Here is a 22,879-nt window from a genome sequence, read left to right on the forward strand (position 1 = left end):
TCAGACTAATTCTGTCATAGTGACTTCAGCTGGTGACATTTGACTGGTTCAGAGACTGGAGCCAGTAACACACGCACACACACACACACGCACGCACACACGCACACACACACACACGCACGCACGCACACACACACACGCACGCACACACACACACACACACACACACACACACACACACACACACACACAGGACACACCCTGGTCAGCCCTTTGAAGTCTTCCCATAATATACTTAACACAGGGTCAACACACACACACACACACACACACACACACACACACACACACACACACACACACACACACTAACACAGGGTCAACACACACACACACACACACACACACACACACACACACACACACACACACACACACACACACACACACACACACACACACACACACACACACACACACACTAACACAGGGTCAACACACACACACACACACACACACACACACACACACACACACACACACACACACACACACACACACACACACACACACACACACACACACACACACACACACACTAACACAGGGTCAACACACACACACACACACACACACACACACACACACACACACACACACACACACACACACACACACACACACACACACACACACACACACACACACACACACACACACACACACTAACACAGGGTCAACACACACACACACACACACACACACACACACACACACACACACACACACACACACACACACACACACACACACAGACACACACAGTTATAAAACCAGCTTATTGTGCATCTTCCATTTTATAGTATAATTGAACATTCAGTTAGAATCTGGTCTGTGTGGTTTGGATGACATCATCACTATCTATATCTAGATTCCAGTAAAGCAATCTATGTTCCATTCTGGTTTTAGACTCTCAGAACATTACAGTTTATATTAACAGTCAACAGGGAGATACAATATGCTTCAGAAGATGTATGGTCTAGCTCTGTGGTTCAAGACAGAGAACCATCAGAAGATGTATGGTCTAGCTCTGTGGTTCAAGACAGAGAACCATCAGAAGATGTATGGTCTAGCTCTGTGGTTCAAGACAGAGAACCATCAGTAGATGTATGGTCTAGCTCTGTGGTTCAAGACGGAGAACCATCAGAAGATGTATGGTCTAGCTCTGTGGTTCAAGACAGAGAACCATCAGAAGATGTATGGTCTAGCTCTGTGGTTCAAGACAGAGAACCATCAGTAGATGTATGGTCTAGCTCTGTGGTTCAAGACGGAGAACCATCAGAAGATGTATGGTCTAGCTCTGTGGTTCAAGACAGAGAACCATCAGAAGATGTATGGTCTAGCTCAGTGGTTCAAGACAGAGAACCATCAGAAGATGTATCGTCTAGCTCTGTGGTTCAAGACAGAGAACCTTCAGAAGATGTATGGTCTAGCTCTGTGGTTCAAGACAGAGAACCATCAGAAGATGTATCGTCTAGCTCTGTGGTTCAAGACAGAGAACCATCAGAAGATGTATCGTCTAGCTCTGTGGTTCAAGACAGAGAACCATCAGAAGATGTATCGTCTAGCTCTGTGGTTCAAGACAGAGAACCATCAGAAGATGTATGGTCTAGCTCAGTGGTTCAAGACAGAGAACCATCAGAAGATGTATGGTCTAGCTCTGTGGTTCAAGACAGAGAACCATCAGAAGATGTATCGTCTAGCTCTGTGGTTCAAGACAGAGAACCATCAGAAGATGTATGGTCTAGCTCTGTGGTTCAAGACAGAGAACCATCAGAAGATGTATGGTCTAGCTCAGTGGTTCAAGACAGAGAACCATCAGAAGATGTATGGTCTAGCTCTGTGGTTCAAGACAGAGAACCATCAGAAGATGTATCGTCTAGCTCTGTGGTTCAAGACAGAGAACCATCAGAAGATGTATCGTCTAGCTCAGTGGTTCAAGACAGAGAACCATCAGAAGATGTATGGTCTAGCTCTGTGGTTCAAGACAGAGAACCTTCAGAAGATGTATCGTCTAGCTCTGTGGTTCAAGACAGAGAACCATCAGAAGATGTATGGTCTAGCTCTGTGGTTCAAGACAGAAAACCATCAGAAGATGTATCGTCTAGCTCTGTGGTTCAAGACAGAGAACCATCAGAAGATGTATCGTCTAGCTCTGTGGTTCAAGACAGAGAACCATCAGAAGATGTATGGTCTAGCTCAGTGGTTCAAGACGGAGAACCATCAGAAGATGTATCGTCTAGCTCTGTGGTTCAAGACAGAGAACCATCATCCATTCTTTCCAATACTTTCATTGAAAGTGGCGACAGAATGTCTGTAGATGAGAACCATGAATGACAGAATGTCTGTAGAAGAGAACCATGAGAACCATGAATGACAGAATGTCTGTAGATGAGAACCATGAATGACAGAATGTCTGTAGAAGAGAACCATGAGAACCATGAATGACAGAATGTCTGTAGATGAGAACCATGAATGACAGAATGTCTGTAGACGAGAACCATGAATGACAGTATGTCTGTTGATGAGAACCATGAATGACAGTATGTCTGTAGATGAGAACCATGAATGACAGAATGTCTGTAGAAGAGAACCATGAGAACCATGAATGACAGAATGTCTGTAGAAGAGAACCATGAGAACCATGAATGACAGAATGTCTGTAGATGAGAACCATGAATGACAGAATGTCTGTAGATGAGAACCATGAATGACAGAATGTCTGTAGAAGAGAACCATGAATGACAGAATGTCTGTAGATGAGAACCATGAATGACAGAATGTCTGTAGAAGAGAACCATGAATGACAGAATGTCTGTAGAAGAGAACCATGAATGACAGAATGTCTGTAGATGAGAACCATGAATGACAGAATGTCTGTAGATGAGAACCATGAGAACCATGAATGACAGAATGTCTGTAGAAGAGAACCATGAATGACAGTATGTCTGTAGATGAGAACCATGAAAGTTAGAATGTAGAACTCTTTTATGATTCAGTTAATCTTTGGTGGAAAATGAGAGACTGCAATAGGCGGGTTCACTATGAAGTATTTTTAAAATGTTTGCTTTTCATTGTCATGTCTAAATGCAATGTAATTAGAAATAAGGGAATGGAGGTATGGCCTCCAAATGTGAATCAGATGAGTAACTACAGATCTGGTGGCGTCTCATGACATCTCGTTAACTACTTGTTCGTGAATTTGCATATCGGGTCATATAGTTAGAAAAGCTACAAAACTATAGAAGTATTCCCAACCTTATTAACAACATGTTGGTGATTCACATGTCTCCGGGTCTGGGATCATCAAATCAAATCAAATCAAATTTTATTTGTCACATACACATGGTTAGCAGATGTTAATGCGAGTGTAGCGAAATGCTTGTGCTTCTAGTTCCGACAATGCAGTAATAACCAACAGTAATCTAACCTAACAATTCCACACTACTACCTTACACACACACACAAGTGTAAAGGGATAAAGAATATGTACATAAAGATATATGGATGAGTGGTGGTACAGAACGGCATGGCAGATGCAGTAGATGGTATAGAGTACGGTATATACATATGAGATGAGTACTGTAGGGTATGTAAACATAAAGTGGCATAGTTTAAAGTGGCTAGTGGTACATGTATTGCATAAAGATGGCAAGATGCAGTAGATGATATAGAGTACAGTATATATACATATGAGATGGGTAATGTAGGGTATGAAGGGCTCCTGAACAGCTTCTACCCCCAAGCCAAATGCTGAACAGTTCGTCAAATGGCTACCCACACACTGACTGGACTCTACCCACACACTGGACTCTACCCACACACTGACTGGACTCTACCCACACACTGACTGGACTCTACCCACACACTGGCTGGACTCTACCCACACACTGACTGGACTCTACCCACACACTGACTGGACTCTACCCACACACTGCCTGGACTCTACCCACACACTGACTGGACTCTACCCACACACTGGACTCTACCCACACACTGACTGGACTCTACCCACACACTGACTGGACTCTACCCACACACTGGCTGGACTCTACCCACACACTGACTGGACTCTACCCACACACTGACTGGACTCTACCCACACACTGACTGGACTCTACCCACACACTGACTAGACTCTACCCACACACTGACTGGACTCTACCCACACACTGACTGGACTCTACCCACACACTGACTAGACTCTACCCACACACTGACTAGACTCTACCCACACGCTGACTGGACTCTACCCACACACTGACTAGACTCTACCCACACACTGACTGGACTCTACCCACACACTGACTAGACTCTACCCACACACTGACTGGACTCTACCCACACACTGACTGGACTCTACCCACACACTGACTGGACTCTACCCACACACTGACTAGACTCTACCCACACACTGACTAGACTCTATCCACACACTGACTGGACTCTACCCACACACTGACTAGACTCTACCCACACACTGACTAGACTCTACCCACACGCTGACTGGACTCTACCCACACACTGACTAGACTCTACCCACACACTGACTGGACTCTACCCACACACTGACTAGACTCTACCCACACACTGACTGGACTCTACCCACACACTGACTGGACTCTACCCACACACTGACTGGACTCTACCCACACACTGACTGGACTCTACCCACACACTGACTGGACTCTACCCACACACTGACTGGACTCTACCCACACACTGACTGGACTCTACTCACACACTGACTGGACTCTACCACACACTGACTGGACTCTACCCACACACTGACTGGACTCTACCCACACACTGACTGGACTCTACCCACACACTGACTGGACTCTACCCACACACTGACTGGACTCTACCCACACACTGACTGGACTCTACCCACACACTGACTGGACTCTACCCACACACTGCCTGGACTCTACCCACACACTGACTGGACTCTACCCACACACTGGACTCTACCCACACACTGACTGGACTCTACCCACACACTGACTGGACTCTACCCACACACTGGCTGGACTCTACCCACACACTGACTGGACTCTACCCACACACTGACTGGACTCTACCCACACACTGACTGGACTCTACCCACACACTGACTAGACTCTACCCACACACTGACTGGACTCTACCCACACACTGACTGGACTCTACCCACACACTGACTAGACTCTACCCACACACTGACTAGACTCTACCCACACGCTGACTGGACTCTACCCACACACTGACTAGACTCTACCCACACACTGACTGGACTCTACCCACACACTGACTAGACTCTACCCACACACTGACTGGACTCTACCCACACACTGACTGGACTCTACCCACACACTGACTGGACTCTACCCACACACTGACTAGACTCTACCCACACACTGACTAGACTCTATCCACACACTGACTGGACTCTACCCACACACTGACTGGACTCTACCCACACACTGACTGGACTCTACCCACACGCTGACTGGACTCTACCCACACACTGACTAGACTCTACCCACACACTGACTGGACTCTACCCACACACTGACTAGACTCTACCCACACACTGACTGGACTCTACCCACACACTGACTGGACTCTACCCACACACTGACTGGACTCTACCCACACACTGACTGGACTCTACCCACACACTGACTGGACTCTACCCACACACTGACTGGACTCTACCCACACACTGACTGGACTCTACTCACACACTGACTGGACTCTACCACACACTGACTGGACTCTACCCACACACTGACTGGACTCTACCCACACACTGACTTGACTCTACCCACACACTGACTGGACTCTACCCACACACTGACTGGACTCTACCCACACACTGACTGGACTCTACTCACACACTGACTGGACTCTACCACACACTGACTGGACTCTACCCACACACTGACTGGACTCTACCCACACACTGACTGGACTCTACCCACACACTGACTGGACTCTACCCACACTCTGACTGGACTCTACTCACACACTGACTGGACTCTACCACACACTGACTGGACTCTACCCACACACTGACTTGACTCTACCCACACACTGACTGGACTCTACCCACACACTGACTGGACTCTACCCACACACTGACTGGACTCTACCCACACACTGACTGGACTCTACCCACACGCTGACTGGACTCTACCCACACACTGACTGGACTCTACCCACACACTGGACTCTACCCACACACTGACTGGACTCTACCCGCACACTGACTGGACTCTACCCGCACACTGACTGGACTCTACCCACACACTGACTGGACTCTACCCCTACACTGACTGGACTCTACCCACACACTGACTGGACTCTACCACACACTGACTGGACTCTACCCACACGCTGACTGGACTCTACCACACACTGACTGGACTCTACCTACACACTGGACTCTACCCACACACTGACTGGACTCTACCCACACTGACTGGACTCTACCCACACACTGACTGGACTCTACCCACACACTGACTGGACTCTACCCACACGCTGACTGGACTCTACCCACACACTCACTGGACTCTACCCACACACTGACTGGACTCTACCCACACACTGGACTCTACCCACACACTGACTGGACTCTACCGACACACTGCCTGGACTCTACCCACACACTGCCTGGACTCTACCCACACACTGACTGGACTCTACCCACACACTGACTGGACTCTACCCACACACTGACTGGACTCTACCCACACACTGACTGGACTCTACCCACACACTGACTGGACTCTACCCACACACTGACTGGACTCTACCCACACACTGACTGACTCTACCCGCACACTGACTGGACTCTACCACACACTGACTGGACTCTACCCACACACTGGCTGGACTCTACCCACACACTGACTGGACTCTACCCCTACACTGACTGGACTCTACCAACACACTGACTGGACTCTACCCGCACGCTGACTGGACTCTACCCACACACTGACTGGACTCTACCCACACACTGACTGGACTCTACCCACACACTGACTGGACTCTACCCACACACTGACTGGACTCTACCCACACACTGACTGGACTCTACCCGCACACTGACTGGACTCTACCCACACACTGACTGGACTCTACCCACACACTGACTGGACTCTACCCACACACTCACACATACTATACTGGCACTCCCAGCACACACACACACACCCACACACACACACACACACACACACACACACACACACACACACACACACACACACACACACACACACACACACACACACACACACACACACACACACACACACACACACACACACACACACACACACCTGAACCACACTGTCCATAACCTTAACCTGAACCACACTGTCCCTAACCTTAACCTGGACCACACTGTCCCTAACCTTAACCTGAACCACACTGTCCCTAACCTTAACCTGAACCACACTGTCCCTAACCTTAACCTGGACCACACTGTCCCTAACCTTAACCTGAACCACACTGTCCCTAACCTTAACCTGAACCACACTGTCCCTAACCTTAACCTGAACCACACTGTCCATAACCTTAACCTGAACCACACTGTCCCTAACCTTAACCTGAACCACACTGTCCCTAACCTTAACCTGAACCACACTGTCCCTAACCTTAACCTGAACCACACTGTCCCTAACCTGGACCACACTGTCCCTAACCTGGACCACACTGTCCCTAACCTTAACCTGAACCACACTGCCCCTAACCTGAACCACACTGTCCCTAACCTTAACCTGAACCACACTGTCCCTAACCTTAACCTGAACCACACTGTCCCTAACCTTAACCTGAACCACACTGTCCCTAACCTTAACCTGAACCACACTGTCCCTAACCTGGACCACACTGTCCCTAACCTTAACCTGAACCACACTGTCCCTAACCTTAACCTGAACCACACTGTCCATAACCTTAACCTGAACCACACTGTCCCTAACCTTAACCTGAACCACACTGTCCCTAACCTTAACCTGGACCACACTGTCCCTAACCTTAACCTGAACCACACTGTCCCTAACCTGGACCACACTGTCCCTAACCTGGACCACACTGTCCCTAACCTTAACCTGAACCACACTGTCCCTAACCTGAACCACACTGTCCCTAACCTTAACCTGAACCACACTGTCCCTAACCTTAACCTGAACCACACTGTCCCTAACCTTAACCTGAACCACACTGTCCCTAACCTTAACCTGAACCACACTGTCCCTAACCTGGACCACACTGTCCCTAACCTTAACCTGAACCACACTGTCCCTAACCTTAACCTGAACCACACTGTCCCTAACCTTAACCTGAACCACACTGTCCCTAACCTTAACCTGAACCACACTGTCCCTAACCTTAACCTGAACCACACTGTCCATAACCTTAACCTGAACCACACTGTCCCTAACCTGGACCACACTGTCCCTAACCTTAACCTGAACCACACTGTCCCTAACCTTAACCTGAACCACACTGTCCATAACCTTAACCTGAACCACACTGTCCCTAAACTTAACCTGAACCACACTGTCCCTAACCTTAACCTGGACCACACTGTCCCTAACCTTAACCTGAACCACACTGTCCCTAACCTGGACCACACTGTCCCTAACCTGGACCACACTGTCCCTAACCTTAACCTGAACCACACTGTCCCTAACCTGAACCACACTGTCCCTAACCTTAACCTGAACCACACTGTCCCTAACCTTAACCTGAACCACACTGTCCCTAACCTTAACCTGAACCACACTGTCCCTAACCTTAACCTGAACCACACTGTCCCTAACCTGGACCACACTGTCCCTAACCTTAACCTGAACCACACTGTCCCTAACCTTAACCTGAACCACACTGTCCCTAACCTTAACCTGAACCACACTGTCCCTAACCTTAACCTGAACCACACTGTCCCTAACCTTAACCTGAACCACACTGTCCATAACCTTAACCTGAACCACACTGTCCCTAACCTGGACCACACTGTCCCTAACCTTAACCTGAACCACACTGTCCCTAACCTTAACCTGAACCACACTGTCCCTAACCTTAACCTGGACCACACTGTCCCTAACCTTAACCTGAACCACACTGTCCATCACCTTAACCTGAACCACACTGTCCCTAACCTTAACCTGAACCACACTGTCCCTAACCTTAACCTGAACCACACTGTCCCTAACCTTAACCTGAACCACACTGTCCATCACCTTAACCTGAACCACACTGTCCATAACCTTAACCTGAACCACACTGTCCCTAACCTTAACCTGAACCACACTGTCCCTAACCTGAACCACACTGTCCATAACCTTAACCTGAACCACACTGTCCCTAACCTTAACCTGAACCACACTGTCCCTAACCTTAACCTGAACCACACTGTCCCTAACCTTAACCTGAACCACACTGTCCCTAACCTTAACCTGAACCACACTGTCCCTAACCTTAACCTGAACCACACTGTCCATAACCTGAACCTGAACCACACTGTCCCTAACCTGAACCACACTGTCCCTAACCTTAACCTGAACCACACTGTCCCTAACCTTAACCTGAACCACACTGTCCCTAACCTGAACCACACTGTCCCTAACCTTAACCTGAACCACACTGTCCATAACCTGAACCTGAACCACACTGTCCCTAACCTGAACCACACTGTCCCTAACCTTAACCTGAACCACACTGTCCCTAACCTTAACCTGAACCACACTGTCCCTAACCTGGACCACACTGTCCCTAACCTTAACCTGAACCACACTGTCCCTAACCTTAACCTGAACCACACTGTCCCTAACCTTAACCTGAACCACACTGTCCCTAACCTTAACCTGAACCACACTGTCCATAACCTGAACCTGAACCACACTGTCCCTAACCTTAACCTGAACCACACTGTCCCTAACCTTAACCTGAACCACACTGTCCCTAACCTTAACCTGAACCACACTGTCCCTAACCTGGACCACACTGTCCCTAACCTTAACCTGAACCACACTGTCCCTAACCTTAACCTGAACCACACTGTCCCTAACCTTAACCTGAACCACACTGTCCCTAACCTGGACCACACTGTTCCTCTCCAAGAATATGATGGCCTGCAGGGAAGAGGTACTAGTTGAGAAGGAGAAGATGGATGGATAGGTCTCTCCAAGACTATGATGATGGCCTGCAGGGAAGAGGTACTAGTTGAGAAGGAGAAGATGGATAGGTCTCTCAAAGACTATGAAGTTGGCCTGCAGGGAAGAGGTACTAGTTGAGAAGATGGATGGATAGGTCTCTCCAAGACTGTTTATAGTGAGGAAGGAGAAGATTCCCTACATGACCAACAGTATGTGGACACCTGCTCGTCAAACATCTCATTCTGAAATCAAGGACATTAATATGGAGTTGGTCCCCCTTTGCTGCTATAACAGCCCCTACTCTTCTGGGAAGGCTTTCCACTGCTCCAGAGACCAATGGCGGCAAAATGTACACCACTCCAACCGACGCTTGGCATTGCACATAGTGATCTTAGGCTTGTGTGCGGCTGCTCGGCCATGGAAACCCATTTCATGAAGCTCCCGACGAACAGTTCTTGTGCTGACGTTGCTCCATGAGGCAGTTTGGAACTCGGTAGTGAGTGTTGCAACCGAGGACAGAAGATTTTATCGTAATTCAGCACTCGGCGATCCCGTTCTGTTAGCTTGTGTGGCCTACCACTTCACGGTCCCGTTCTGTTAGCTTGTGTGGCCTACCACTCCACGGTCCCGTTCTGTTAGCTTGTGTGGCCTACCACTTCACGGTCCCGTTCTGTTAGCTTGTGTAGCCTACCACTTCACGGTCCCGTTCTGTTAGCTTGTGTGGCCTACCACTTCACGGTCCCGTTCTGTGAGCTTGTGTGGCCTACCACTTCACGGTCCCGTTCTGTGAGCTTGTGTGGCCTACCACTTCACGGTCCCGTTCTGTGAGCTTGTGTGGCCCACCACTTCACGGTCCCGTTCTGTGAGCTTGTGTGGCCTACCACTTCACGGTCCCGTTCTGTGAGCTTGTGTGGCCTACCACTTCACGGTCCCGTTCTGTGAGCTTGTGTGGCCTACCACTTCACGGTCCCGTTCTGTGAGCTTGTGTGGCCTACCACTTCACGGTCCCGTTCTGTGAGCTTGTGTGGCCTACCACTTCCTGGCTGAGCCATTGTTGCATCTAGACGTTTCCGCTTCACAATAACAGCACTGACAGTTGACCAGGGCAGCTCTAGCAGGACAGACTTTTGACAAACTGACTTGTTGGAAAGGTGGCATCCTATGACGGTGCCACGTTGAAAGTCAGAGTACTTGCCATTCTACTGTCAATGTTTGTCTATGGAGATTGCATGGATGTGTGCTCGACTTTATACACCTGTCAGCAATGGGTGTGGCTGAAATAGCCGGAACCACTAATTTGAAGGGGTATCCACATACGTTTGCATCCAGTGCATTGGGAAAGTATTCAGACCCCTTGACTTTATCCACATTTTGTTACGTTACAGCCTTATTCTAAAATGAATTGAATACATTTTTTACCTCATCAATCTACACACAATACCCAATATTGACAAAGTGAAAACAGGTTTTTTGAAATTTTTGCAAATGTATTAAATATAATAAACAGAAATACCTTATTTACATAAGTATTCAGAGCCTTTGATATGAGACTCGAAATTGAGCTCAGGTGCATCCTGTTTCCTTTGATCATCCTTGAGATGTTTCTACAACATGATTGGAGTCCACCTGTGGTAAATTCAATTGATTGGACATGATTTGGAAAGGCACACACCTGTCTATATAATGTCCCACAGTTGACAGTGCATGTCAGTGCAAAAACCAAGCCATGAGGTTGAAGGAATTTTCCGTAGAGCTCCGAGACTGGATTGTGTCGAGGCACAGATCTGAGGACGGGTACCGATGCATTTCTGCAGCATTGAAGGTCCCCAAGAACACAGCGTTTGGAACCACCAGGACTCTTCCTAGAGCTGGCCGCCCGGCCAAACTGAGCAATCAGGGTACAAAAGTCTTGGTCAGGGAGGTGACCAAGAACCGGATGGTCACTCTGACAGAGCTCCAGAGTTTCTCTGTGGAAGTGGGAGAACCTTCCAGAAGGACAATCATCTCTGCAGCACTCCACCAATCAGGCCTTTATGGTAAAGTGGCCAGACGGAAGCCACTCCTCAGTTAAAGGCACGTGACAGCCCGCTTGGAGTTTACCAAAAAGCTCCTAAAGACTCTCAGACCATGAGAAACAAGATTATCTGTCTAAAGGTCTAAAAACCTGTTTTTGCTTTTTTAACTATGGGGTATTGTTTGTAGATTTATGAGGGGAACTAACAATTGAATACATTTTAGAATAAGGCTGTAATGTATCAAAATGTGGAAAAAGTCAAGGGGTCTGAATACTTTCTGAATGCACTGCATATATCTGCATGCCAGGCTAGGTTCATAGGTTTATACCTACTGACATTACCCTGATAAACTAGACTAGATAGAGTTAGGGTTATATATTATTACATTACCCTGTGACTGATGGTAACATAAGTGTTTGTAGCTACAGGGGATCCTGACTTATCTCTTCCAATGTCTCTCCTCAGATGCATGTGGTGCTCTTCAACTCAGACAAGTACCCCAACATCTCTGTGGCAGCAGACAAGTCAGACGGCCTGGCTGTACTGGGAGTTCTGATAGAGGTGAGTAGGGTAGGGGTAGAGGTAGGGGAATCAAGGAGAGGGGAGGTAAGTGGAGGAGAGGAGGGATGAGAGGACAAGAGAGGAGAGGATAAGATGAGGAGGAGATAGGAGAGTAGCGGGATGAGAGGAGGGGAGATGAAGAGATGAGATGGAGAGGAGATGAAGAGATGAGATGGAGAGGAGATGAGATGGAGAGGAGAGGAGATGGAGAGAAGAGAGGAGATGGAGAGAAGAGAGGAGAGGATAAGAAAAGAGTGGAGATGGAGAGAAGAGAGGAGAGGATAAGAAAAGAGTGGAGATGGAGAGAAGAGAGGAGAGGATAAGAAAAGAGTGGAGATGGTGAGGAGATGAGATGGAGTTGAGATGAGATGAGAGGAGATGAGAGGGAGAGGAGATGGAGAGGAGATGAGAGGAGAGGAGAGGAGAGGGAGGAGAGATGAGAGGAGAGGAGAGGAGATGGAGAGGAGATGAGATGGAGAGGAGAGGAGATGGAGAGAAGAGAGGAGAGGATAAGAAAAGAGATGAGATGGAGAGGAGAGGAGATGGAGAGGAGAGAGGAGAGGATAAGAAAAGAGTGGAGATGGTGAGGAGATGGAGTTGAGATGAGATGGAGAGGAGAGGAGATGGAGAGAAGAGAGGAGAGGATAAGAAAAGAGTGGAGATGGAGAGGAGATGGAGTTGAGATGAGATGAGAGGAGATGAGAGGAGATGAGAGGAGATGAGAGGAGATGAGAGGAGAGGAGAGGAGATGGAGAGGAGATGAGATGGAGAGGAGAGGAGATGGAGAGAAGAGAGGAGAGGATAAGAAAAGAGTGGAGATGGAGAGGAGATGGAGTTGAGATGAGATGAGAGGAGATGAGAGGAGATGAGAGGAGATGAGAGGAGATGAGAGGGAGAGGAGATGGAGAGGAGAGGAGAGGAGATGAGAGGAGATGAGAGGGAGAGGAGATGGAGAGGAGATGGAGAGGAGATGAGAGGAGATGAGAGGGAGAGGAGATGGAGAGGGAGGAGAGGAGAGGAGAGGAGAGGAGAGGAGAGGATAAGAAAAGAGTGGAGATGGAGAGAAGAGAGGAGAGGATAAGAAAAGAGTGGAGATGGTGAGGAGATGAGATGGAGTTGAGATGAGATGAGAGGAGATGAGAGGGAGAGGAGATGGAGAGGAGATGAGAGGAGAGGAGAGGAGAGGGAGGAGATGAGAGGGAGAGGAGATGGAGAGGAGATGGAGAGGAGATGAGAGGAGATGAGAGGGAGAGGAGATGGAGAGGGAGGAGAGGAGAGGAGAGGAGAGGAGAGGAGAGGAGAGGAGAGGGAGGAGAGGGAGGAGAGATGAGAGGAGAGGAGAGGAGATGGAGAGGAGATGAGAGGGAGAGGAGATGGAGAGGAGAGGAGAGGAGATGAGAGGAGATGAGAGGGAGAGGAGATGGAGAGGAGATGGAGAGGAGATGAGAGGAGATGAGAGGGAGAGGAGATGGAGAGGGAGGAGAGGAGAGGAGAGGAGAGGAGAGGAGAGGAGAGGGAGGAGAGGGAGGAGAGATGAGAGGAGAGGAGAGGAGATGGAGAGGAGAGGAGAGGAGAGGAGATGGAGAGGAGATGGAGAGGGAGGAGAGATGAGAGGAGAGGAGATGGAGAGGAGAGGAGATGGAGAGGAGAGGAGATGAGAGACTCACTACAGACTCTGACAGTCCCAAAATTGCTCCTTACCCTTTCCCCTTGGTCATAATTCTTGGATTCTTACACCTTACAAATCTGCAAACATCAAAGGGATAGTGCCAGGTGGAGGGATAGGGAGTGATTTGGGACTGTTTATCAGTGAGCATCACTAACTAACTGTGCCTCTGCTGCAGGTCGGGGAATTCAACCCAGCGTTCGATCAGTTCCTCAAGTACATCAAGGGTATTAGATATAGAGGTGCGTTTTAGGCTATTTGGTTTATATGGTAATGGTTCGTGAAAACAACTGTTGTGTGTGTTTGACTGGTAGATCAGAGGGTGATGATTATTCCATTCATTCTATTCCATTCCATTCATTCTATTCCATTCCATTATATTCCATTCCATTCATTCTATTCCATTCAATTCCATTCCATTCCATTCTATTCCATTCCATTCCATTCTATTCCATTCCATTCTATTCCATTCCATTCCATTCCATTCTATTCCATTCCATTCCATTCCATTCTATTCCATTCTATTCTATTCCATTCTATTCTATTCCATTCCATTCTATTCCATTATATTCAATTCCATTCTATTCCATTCCATTCTATTCTATTCCATTCCATTCTATTCCATTCTATTCCATTCCATCCTATTCCATTCCATTATATCCTATTCCATTCCATTCTATTCCATTCTATTCAATTCCATTCTATTCCATTCCATTCTATTCCATTCCATTCTATTCCATTCCATTCTATTCCATTATATACAATTCCATTCTATTCCATTCCATTCTATTCCATCCTATTCCATTCCATTATATTCTATTCCATTCCCTTCCATTCCATTCTACTCCATTCTATTCTATTCCATTCCATTCCATTCTATTCCATTCTATTCAATTCCATTCTATTCCATTCTATTCCATTCCATTCCATTCTATTTTATTCCATTCCATTCTATTCCATTCCATTCTATTCCATTCTATTCAATTCCATTCTATTCCATTCTATTCCATTCTATTCCATTCCATTCTATTCCATCCTATTCCATTACATAATATTCTATTCCATTCCATTCCATTCCATTCCATTCCATTCTATTCCATTCCATTCTATTCCATTCCATTCTATTCCATTATATTCAATTCCATTCTATTCCATTCTATTCCATTCCATTCTATTCCCTTCCATTCCATTCTATTCCATTCCATTCTATTCCATTCTATTCCATTCTATTCTATTCCATTCCATTCTATTCCATTCCATTCTATTCCATTCCATTCTATTTCATTCTATTCCATTCCATTCTATTCCCTTCCATTCCATTCTATTCCATTCTATTCCATTCTATTCCATTCTATTCTATTCCATTCCATTCTATTCCATTCCATTCTATTCCATTCCATTCCATTTCATTATATTCCATTCCATTCTATTCCATTCTATTCTATTCCATTCTATTCCATTCCATTCCATTCAATTCCATTCCATTCTATTCTATTCCATTCTATTCCATTCAATTCTATTCCATTCCATTCCATTTTATTCCATTCTATTCTATTCCATTCTATTCCATTCCATTCTATTCCATTCTATTCCATTCTATTCTATTCCATTCCATTCTATTCCATTCCATTCTATTCCATTCTATTCCATTCCATCCTATTCCATTCTATTCCATTCTATTCTATTCCATTATATTCCATTCCATTCTATTCCATTCTATTCCATTCCATCCTTTTCCATTCCATTCCATCTATTCCATTCCATTCTATTCCATTCCATTCTATTCATTTCTATTCCATTCCATCTTTTTCCATTCTATTCCATTCATTCTATTCCATTCTATTCCATTCCATTCCATTCCATTCTATTCCATCCTTTTCCATTCTATTCCATTCATTCTATTCCATTCTATTCCATTCTATTCCATTCCATCCTTTTCCATTCTATTCCATTCATTCTATTCCATTCTATTCCATTCTATTCCATTCTATTCCATTCCATTCCATTCTATTCCATTGTATCCTTTTCCATTCTATTCCATTCATTCTATTCCATTCTATTCTATTCCATTCCATCATTTTCCATTCTATTCCATTTAATTCTATTCCATTCTATTCCATTCTATTCCATTCCATCCTATTCCATTCTATTCCATTCTATTCTATTCCATTATATTCCATTCCATTCTATTCCATTCTATTCCATTCCATCCTTTTCCATTCCATTCCATTCATTCTATTCCATTCCATTCTATTCCATTCCATTCCATTCTATTCATTTCTATTCCATTCCATCTTTTTCCATTCTATTCCATTCATTCTATTCCATTCTATTCCATTCCATTCTATTCCATTCCATTCCATTCTATTCCATCCTTTTCCATTCTATTCCATTCATTCTATTCCATTCCATTCCATTCTATTCCATTCTATTCCATTCCATCCTTTTCCATTCTATTCCATTCATTCTATTCCATTCTATTCCATTCCATTCCATTCTATTCCATTCTATTCCATTGTATCCTTTTCCATTCTATTCCATTCATTCTATTCCATTCTATTCTATTCCATTCCATCATTTTCCATTCTATTCCATTTAATTCTATTCCATTCTATTCCATTTAATTCTATTCCATTCCATTCTATTCCATTCCATTCCATTCCATTCCATTCCATTCTATTCCATTCCATTCCATTCCATTCCATTCCATTCCATTCTATTCCATTCCATTCCATTCCATTCCATTCCATTCTATTCTATTCCATTCTATTCCATTTAATTCTATTCCATTTAATTCTATTCCATTTAATTCTATTCCATTCTATTCCATTTAATTCTATTCCATTTTATTCCATTCTATTCCATTCTATTCTATTCCATTCTATTCCATTCCATTCCATTCCATTCCATTTAATTCTATTCCATCCTATTCCATTCCATTATATTCTATTCCATTCTTTTCTAATCCATTCATTTCTATTATATTCCATCCTTTTCCATTCCATTTAATTCTATTCTATTGGAACATGTAGATCAGAGGGTGCAGGTCCCAGCCTTCAACATCCGCAGTCTGCTGCCTGCACTCCTGGATGAATACTACCGCTATGATGGCTCGTTGACCACTCCCCCCTGCTATCCCAGCGTACTTTGGACTGTGTTCAAAAACCCTGTCACCATCTCACTCAAACAGGTTAGTCCATCTCACTCAAACAGGTTAGTCCATCTCACTCAAACAGGTTAGTCCATCTCACTCAAACAGGTTAGTCCATCTCACTCAAACAGGTTAGTCCATCTCACTCAAACAGGTTAGTCCATCGCACTCAAACAGGTTAGTCCATCTCACTCAAACAGGTTAGTCCATCTCACTCAAACAGGTTAGTCCATCTCACTCAAACAGGTTAGTCCATCTCACTCAAACAGGTTAGTCCATCTCACTCAAACAGGTTAGTCCATCGCACTCAAACAGGTTAGTCCATCTCACTCAAACAGGTTAGTCCATCTCACTCAAACAGGTTAGTCCATCTCACTCAAACAGGTTAGTCCATCACACTCAAACAGGTTAGTCCATCTCACTCAAACAGGTTAGTCCATCTCACTCAAACAGGTTAGTCCATCTCACTCAAACAGGTTAGTCCATCTCACTCAAACAGGTTAGTCCATCACACTCAAACAGGTTAGTCCATCTCACTCAAACAGGTTAGTCCATCTCACTCAAACAGGTTAGTCCATCACACTCAAACAGGTTAGTCCATCTCACTCAAACAGGTTAGTCCATCTCACTCAAACAGGTTAGTCCATCTCACTCAAACAGGTTAGTCCATCTCACTCAAACAGGTTAGTCCATCTCACTCAAACAGGTTAGTCCATCTCACTCAAACAGGTTAGTCCATCTCACTCAAACAGGTTAGTCCATCTCACTCAAACAGGTTAGTCCATCTCACTCAAACAGGTTAGTCCATCTCACTCAAACAGGTTAGTCCATCTCACTCAAACAGGTTAGTCCATCTCACTCAAACAGGTTAGTCCATCTCACTCAAACAGGTTAGTCCATCACACTCAAACAGGTTAGTCCATCTCACTCAAACAGGTTAGTCCATCTCACTCAAACAGGTTAGTCCATCACACTCAAACAGGTTAGTCCATCTCACTCAAACAGGTTAGTCCATCTCACTCAAACAGGTTAGTCCATCTCACTCAAACAGGTTAGTCCATCTCACTCAAACAGGTTAGTCCATCTCACTCAAACAGGTTAGTCCATCTCACTCAAACAGGTTAGTCCATCTCACTCAAACAGGTTAGTCCATCTCACTCAAACAGGTTAGTCCATCTCACTCAAACAGGTTAGTCCATCTCACTCAAACAGGTTAGTCCATCACACTCAAACAGGTTAGTCCATCTCACTCAAACAGGTTAGTCCATCTCACTCAAACAGGTTAGTCCATCTCACTCAAACAGGTTAGTCCATCTCACTCAAACAGGTTAGTCCATCTCACTCAAACAGGTTAGTCCATCTCACTCAAACAGGTTAGTCCATCTCACTCAAACAGGTTAGTCCATCTCACTCAAACAGGTTAGTCCATCTCACTCAAACAGGTTAGTCCATCTCACTCAAACAGGTTAGTCCATCTCACTCAAACAGGTTAGTCCATCTCACTCAAACAGGTTAGTCCATCACACTCAAACAGGTTAGTCCATCTCACTCAAACAGGTTAGTCCATCTCACTCACGTCTGAAACATCGCTGTGGGACTGAGAGGTTTTGTTGAACCCTTAGTTTCTGGCCCTGTCTCTGTCTGAAACATCGCTGTGGGACTGAGAGGTTTTGTTGAACCCTTAGTTTCTGGCCCTGTCTCTGTCTGAAACATCGCTGTGGGACTGAGAGGTGTTGTTGTGCCCTTAGTTTCTGGCCCTGTCTCTGTCTGAAACATCGCTGTGTGACTGAGAGGTGTTGTTGTGCCCTTAGTTTCCGGCCCTGTCTCTGTCTGAAACATCGCTGTGTGACTGAGAGGTGTTGTTGTGCCCTTAGTTTCCGGCCCTGTCTCTGTCTGAAACATCGCTGTGTGACTGAGAGGTGTTGTTGTGCCCTTAGTTTCTGGCCCTGTCTCTGTCTGAAACATCGCTGTGTGACTGAGAGGTGTTGTTGTGCCCTTAGTTTCCGGCCCTGTCTCTGTCTGAAACATCGCTGTGTGACTGAGAGGTGTTGTTGTGCCCTTAGTTTCCGGCCCTGTCTCTGTCTGAAACATCGCTGTGTGACTGAGAGGTGTTGTTGTGCCCTTAGTTTCTGGCCCTGTCTCTGTCTGAAACATCGCTGTGTGACTGAGAGGTTTTGTTGAACCCTTAGTTTCTGGCCCTGTCTCTGTCTGAAACATCGCTGTGGGACTGAGAGGTTTTGTTGTGCCCTTAGTTTCTGGCCCTGTCTCTGTCTGAAACATCGCTGTGTGACTGAGAGGTTTTGTTGTGCCCTTAGTTTCTGGCCCTGGCAACGGCCATCTACTCCTCCGACCAACAGGAGTTGTCCCCGGTGGCCATGAACAGCAACTACAGGAAACCACAGTACACAGACAACAGAGTTGTGCTCTGCTCTTTCCAGGGGGGTGAGTATGGTGCTACAGTCCTACCACATTATTACCACAGTATTTCTACAGTACTACCCCACAGTGGGGTTGGTGCTGGGTTAGGGAGGTATGAACTGGGGTTGGTGCAGGGTTAGGGAGGTATGAACTGGGGTTGGTGCAGGGTTAGGGAGGTATGAACTGGGGTTGGTGCAGGGTTAGGGTGGTATGAACTGGGGTTGGTGCAGGGTTAGGGAGGTATGAACTGGGGTTGGTGTTGGGTTAGGGAGGTATGAACTTGGGTTGGTGCAGGGTTAGGGAGGTATGAACTGGGGTTGGTGCAGGGTTAGGGAGGTATGAACTGGGGTTGGTGATGGATTAGGGAGGTATGAACTGGGGTTGGTGCTGGATTAGGGAGGTATGAACTGGGGTTGGTGTTGGATTAGGGAGGTATGAACTGGGGTTGGTGCTGGATTAGGGAGGTATGAACTGGGGTTGGTGTTGGATTAGGGAGGGATGAACTGGGGTTGGTGCTGGATTAGGGAGGTATGAACTGGGGTTGGTGTTGGATTAGGGAGTAATGAACTGGGGTTGGTGTTGGATTAGGGAGGTATGAACTGGGTTGGTGCTGGATTAGGGAGGTATGAACTGGGGTTGGTGATGGATTAGGGTGGTATGAACTGGGGTTGGTGTTGGATTAGGGAGGTATGAACTGGGGTTGGTGATGGGTTAGGGACGTATGAACTGGGGTTGGTGTTGGATTAGGGAGGGATGAACTGGGGTTGGTGCTGGATTAGGGAGGTATGAACTGGGGTTGGTGTTGGATTAGGGAGGTATGAACTGGGGTTGGTGATGGGTTAGGGAGGTATGAACTGGGGTTGGTGATGGATTAGGGTGGTATGAACTGGGGTTGGTGATGGGTTAGGGAGGTATGAACTGGGGTTGGTGAAGGGTTAGGGAGGTATGAACTGGGGTTGGTGCTGGGTTAGGGAGGTATGAACTGGGGTTGGTGATGGATTAGGGAGGTATGAACTGGGGTTGGTGATGGGTTAGGGAGGTATGAACTGGGGTTGGTGCTGGATTAGGGAGGTATGAACTGGGGTTGGTGCTGGATTAGGGAGGTATGAACTGGGGTTGGTGCTGGATTAGGGAGGTATGAACTTGGGTTGGTGTTGGATTAGGGTGGTATGAACTGGGGTTGGTGCTGGGTTAGGGAGGAATGAACTGGGGCTGGTGCTGGATTAGGGTGGTATGAACTGGGGTTGGTGCTGGGTTAGGGAGGTATGAACTGGGGTTGGTGCTGGATTAGGGAGGTATGAACTGGGGTTGGTGTTGGATTAGGGAGGGATGAACTGGGGTTGGTGCTGGGCTAGGGAGGTATGAACTGGGGTTGGTGTTGGATTAGGGAGGGATTAACCGGGTTGGTGCTGGGTTAGGGAGGTATGAACTGGGGTTGGTGCTGGATTAGGGAGGTATGAACTGGGGTTGGTGCTGGATTAGGGAGGTATGAACTGGGGTTGGTGCTGGATTAGGGAGGTATGAACTTGGGTTGGTGTTGGATTAGGGTGGTATGAACTGGGGTTGGTGCTGGGTTAGGGAGGTATGAACTGGGGTTGGTGTTGGGTTAGGGAGGTATGAACTGGGGTTGGTGCTGGGTTAGGGAGGTATGAACTGGGGTTGGTGCTGGGTTAGGGAGGTATGTACTGGGGTTGGTTCTGTGTTAGGGAGGTATGAACTGGGGTTGGTGCTGGGTTAGGGAGGTATGAACTGGGGTTGGTGCTGGGTTAGGGAGGTATGAACTGGGGTTGGTTCTGGGTTAGGGAGGTATGAACTGGGGTTGGTGCTGGATTAGGGAGGTATGAACTGGGGTTGGTGCTGGATTTGGGAGGTATGAACTGGGGTTGGTGCTGGGTTAGGGAGGTATGAACTGGGGTTGGTGCTGGATTAGGGAGGTATGAACTGGGGTTGGTGCTGGATTAGGGAGGTATGAACTGGGGTTGGTGCTGGGTTAGGGTGGTATGAACTGGGGTTGGTGCTGGGTTAGGGAGGTATGAACTGGGGTTGGTGCTGGATTAGGGAGGTATGAACTGGGGTTGGTGCTGGGTTAGGGTGGTATGAACTGGGGTTGGTGCTGGGTTAGGGTGGTATGAACTGGGGTTGGTGCTGGATTAGGGAGGTATGAACTGGGGTTGGTGCTGGATTAGGGAGGTATGAACTGGGGTTGGTGCTGGGTTAGGGTGGTATGAACTGGGGTTGGTGCTGGATTAGGGAGGTATGAACTGGGGTTGGTGCTGGATTAGGGAGGTATGAACTGGGGTTGGTGCTGGGTTAGGGTGGTATGAACTGGGGTTGGTGTTGGGTTAGGGTGGTATGAACTGGGGTTGGTGCTGGGTTAGGGAGGTATGAACTGGGGTTGGTGCTGGGTTAGGGAGGGATGAACTGGGGTTGGTGCTGGATTAGGGAGGGATGAACTGGGGTTGGTGCTGGATTAGGGAGGTATGAACTGGGGTTGGTGCTGGATTAGGGAGGTATGAACTGGGGTTGGTGCTGGATTAGGGAGGTATGAACTGGGGTTGGTGCTGGATTAGGGAGGTATGAACTGGGGTTGGTGTTGGATTAGGGTGGTATGAACTGGGGTTGGTGCTGGATTAGGGAGGTATGAACTGGGGTTGGTGCTGGGTTAGGGAGGTATGAACTGGGGTTGGTGCTGGATTAGGGAGGTATGAACTGGGGTTGGTGCTGGGTTAGGGAGGTATGAACTGGGGTTGGTGCTGGGTTAGGGAGGGATGAACTGGGGTTGGTGCTGGATTAGGGAGGGATGAACTGGGGTTGGTGCTGGATTAGGGAGGTATGAACTGGGGTTGGTGCTGGATTAGGGAGGTATGAACTGGGGTTGGTGCTGGATTAGGGAGGTATGAACTGGGGTTGGTGC

At 46.9% G+C, this 22,879-nt stretch overlaps 1 protein-coding gene across 1 annotated transcript in view; it reads left to right on the forward strand.

Annotated features, from left to right (window-relative positions):
* Positions 1 to 22,879, forward strand: part of ca12 (carbonic anhydrase XII) — an 84,902-nt gene that overhangs the window by 56,395 nt on the left and 5,628 nt on the right. The window contains exons 5-8 of the mRNA XM_071405125.1: positions 12,635 to 12,730; positions 14,575 to 14,638; positions 17,429 to 17,586; positions 19,863 to 19,989. Coding sequence (XP_071261226.1) covers positions 12,635 to 12,730; positions 14,575 to 14,638; positions 17,429 to 17,586; positions 19,863 to 19,989 — 445 coding nt within the window. The remainder of the gene's footprint in view (positions 1 to 12,634; positions 12,731 to 14,574; positions 14,639 to 17,428; positions 17,587 to 19,862; positions 19,990 to 22,879) is intronic.

Source organism: Salvelinus alpinus, chromosome 6, assembly GCF_045679555.1.
Source record: "Salvelinus alpinus chromosome 6, SLU_Salpinus.1, whole genome shotgun sequence".
Lineage (NCBI taxonomy): Eukaryota > Metazoa > Chordata > Actinopteri > Salmoniformes > Salmonidae > Salvelinus > Salvelinus alpinus.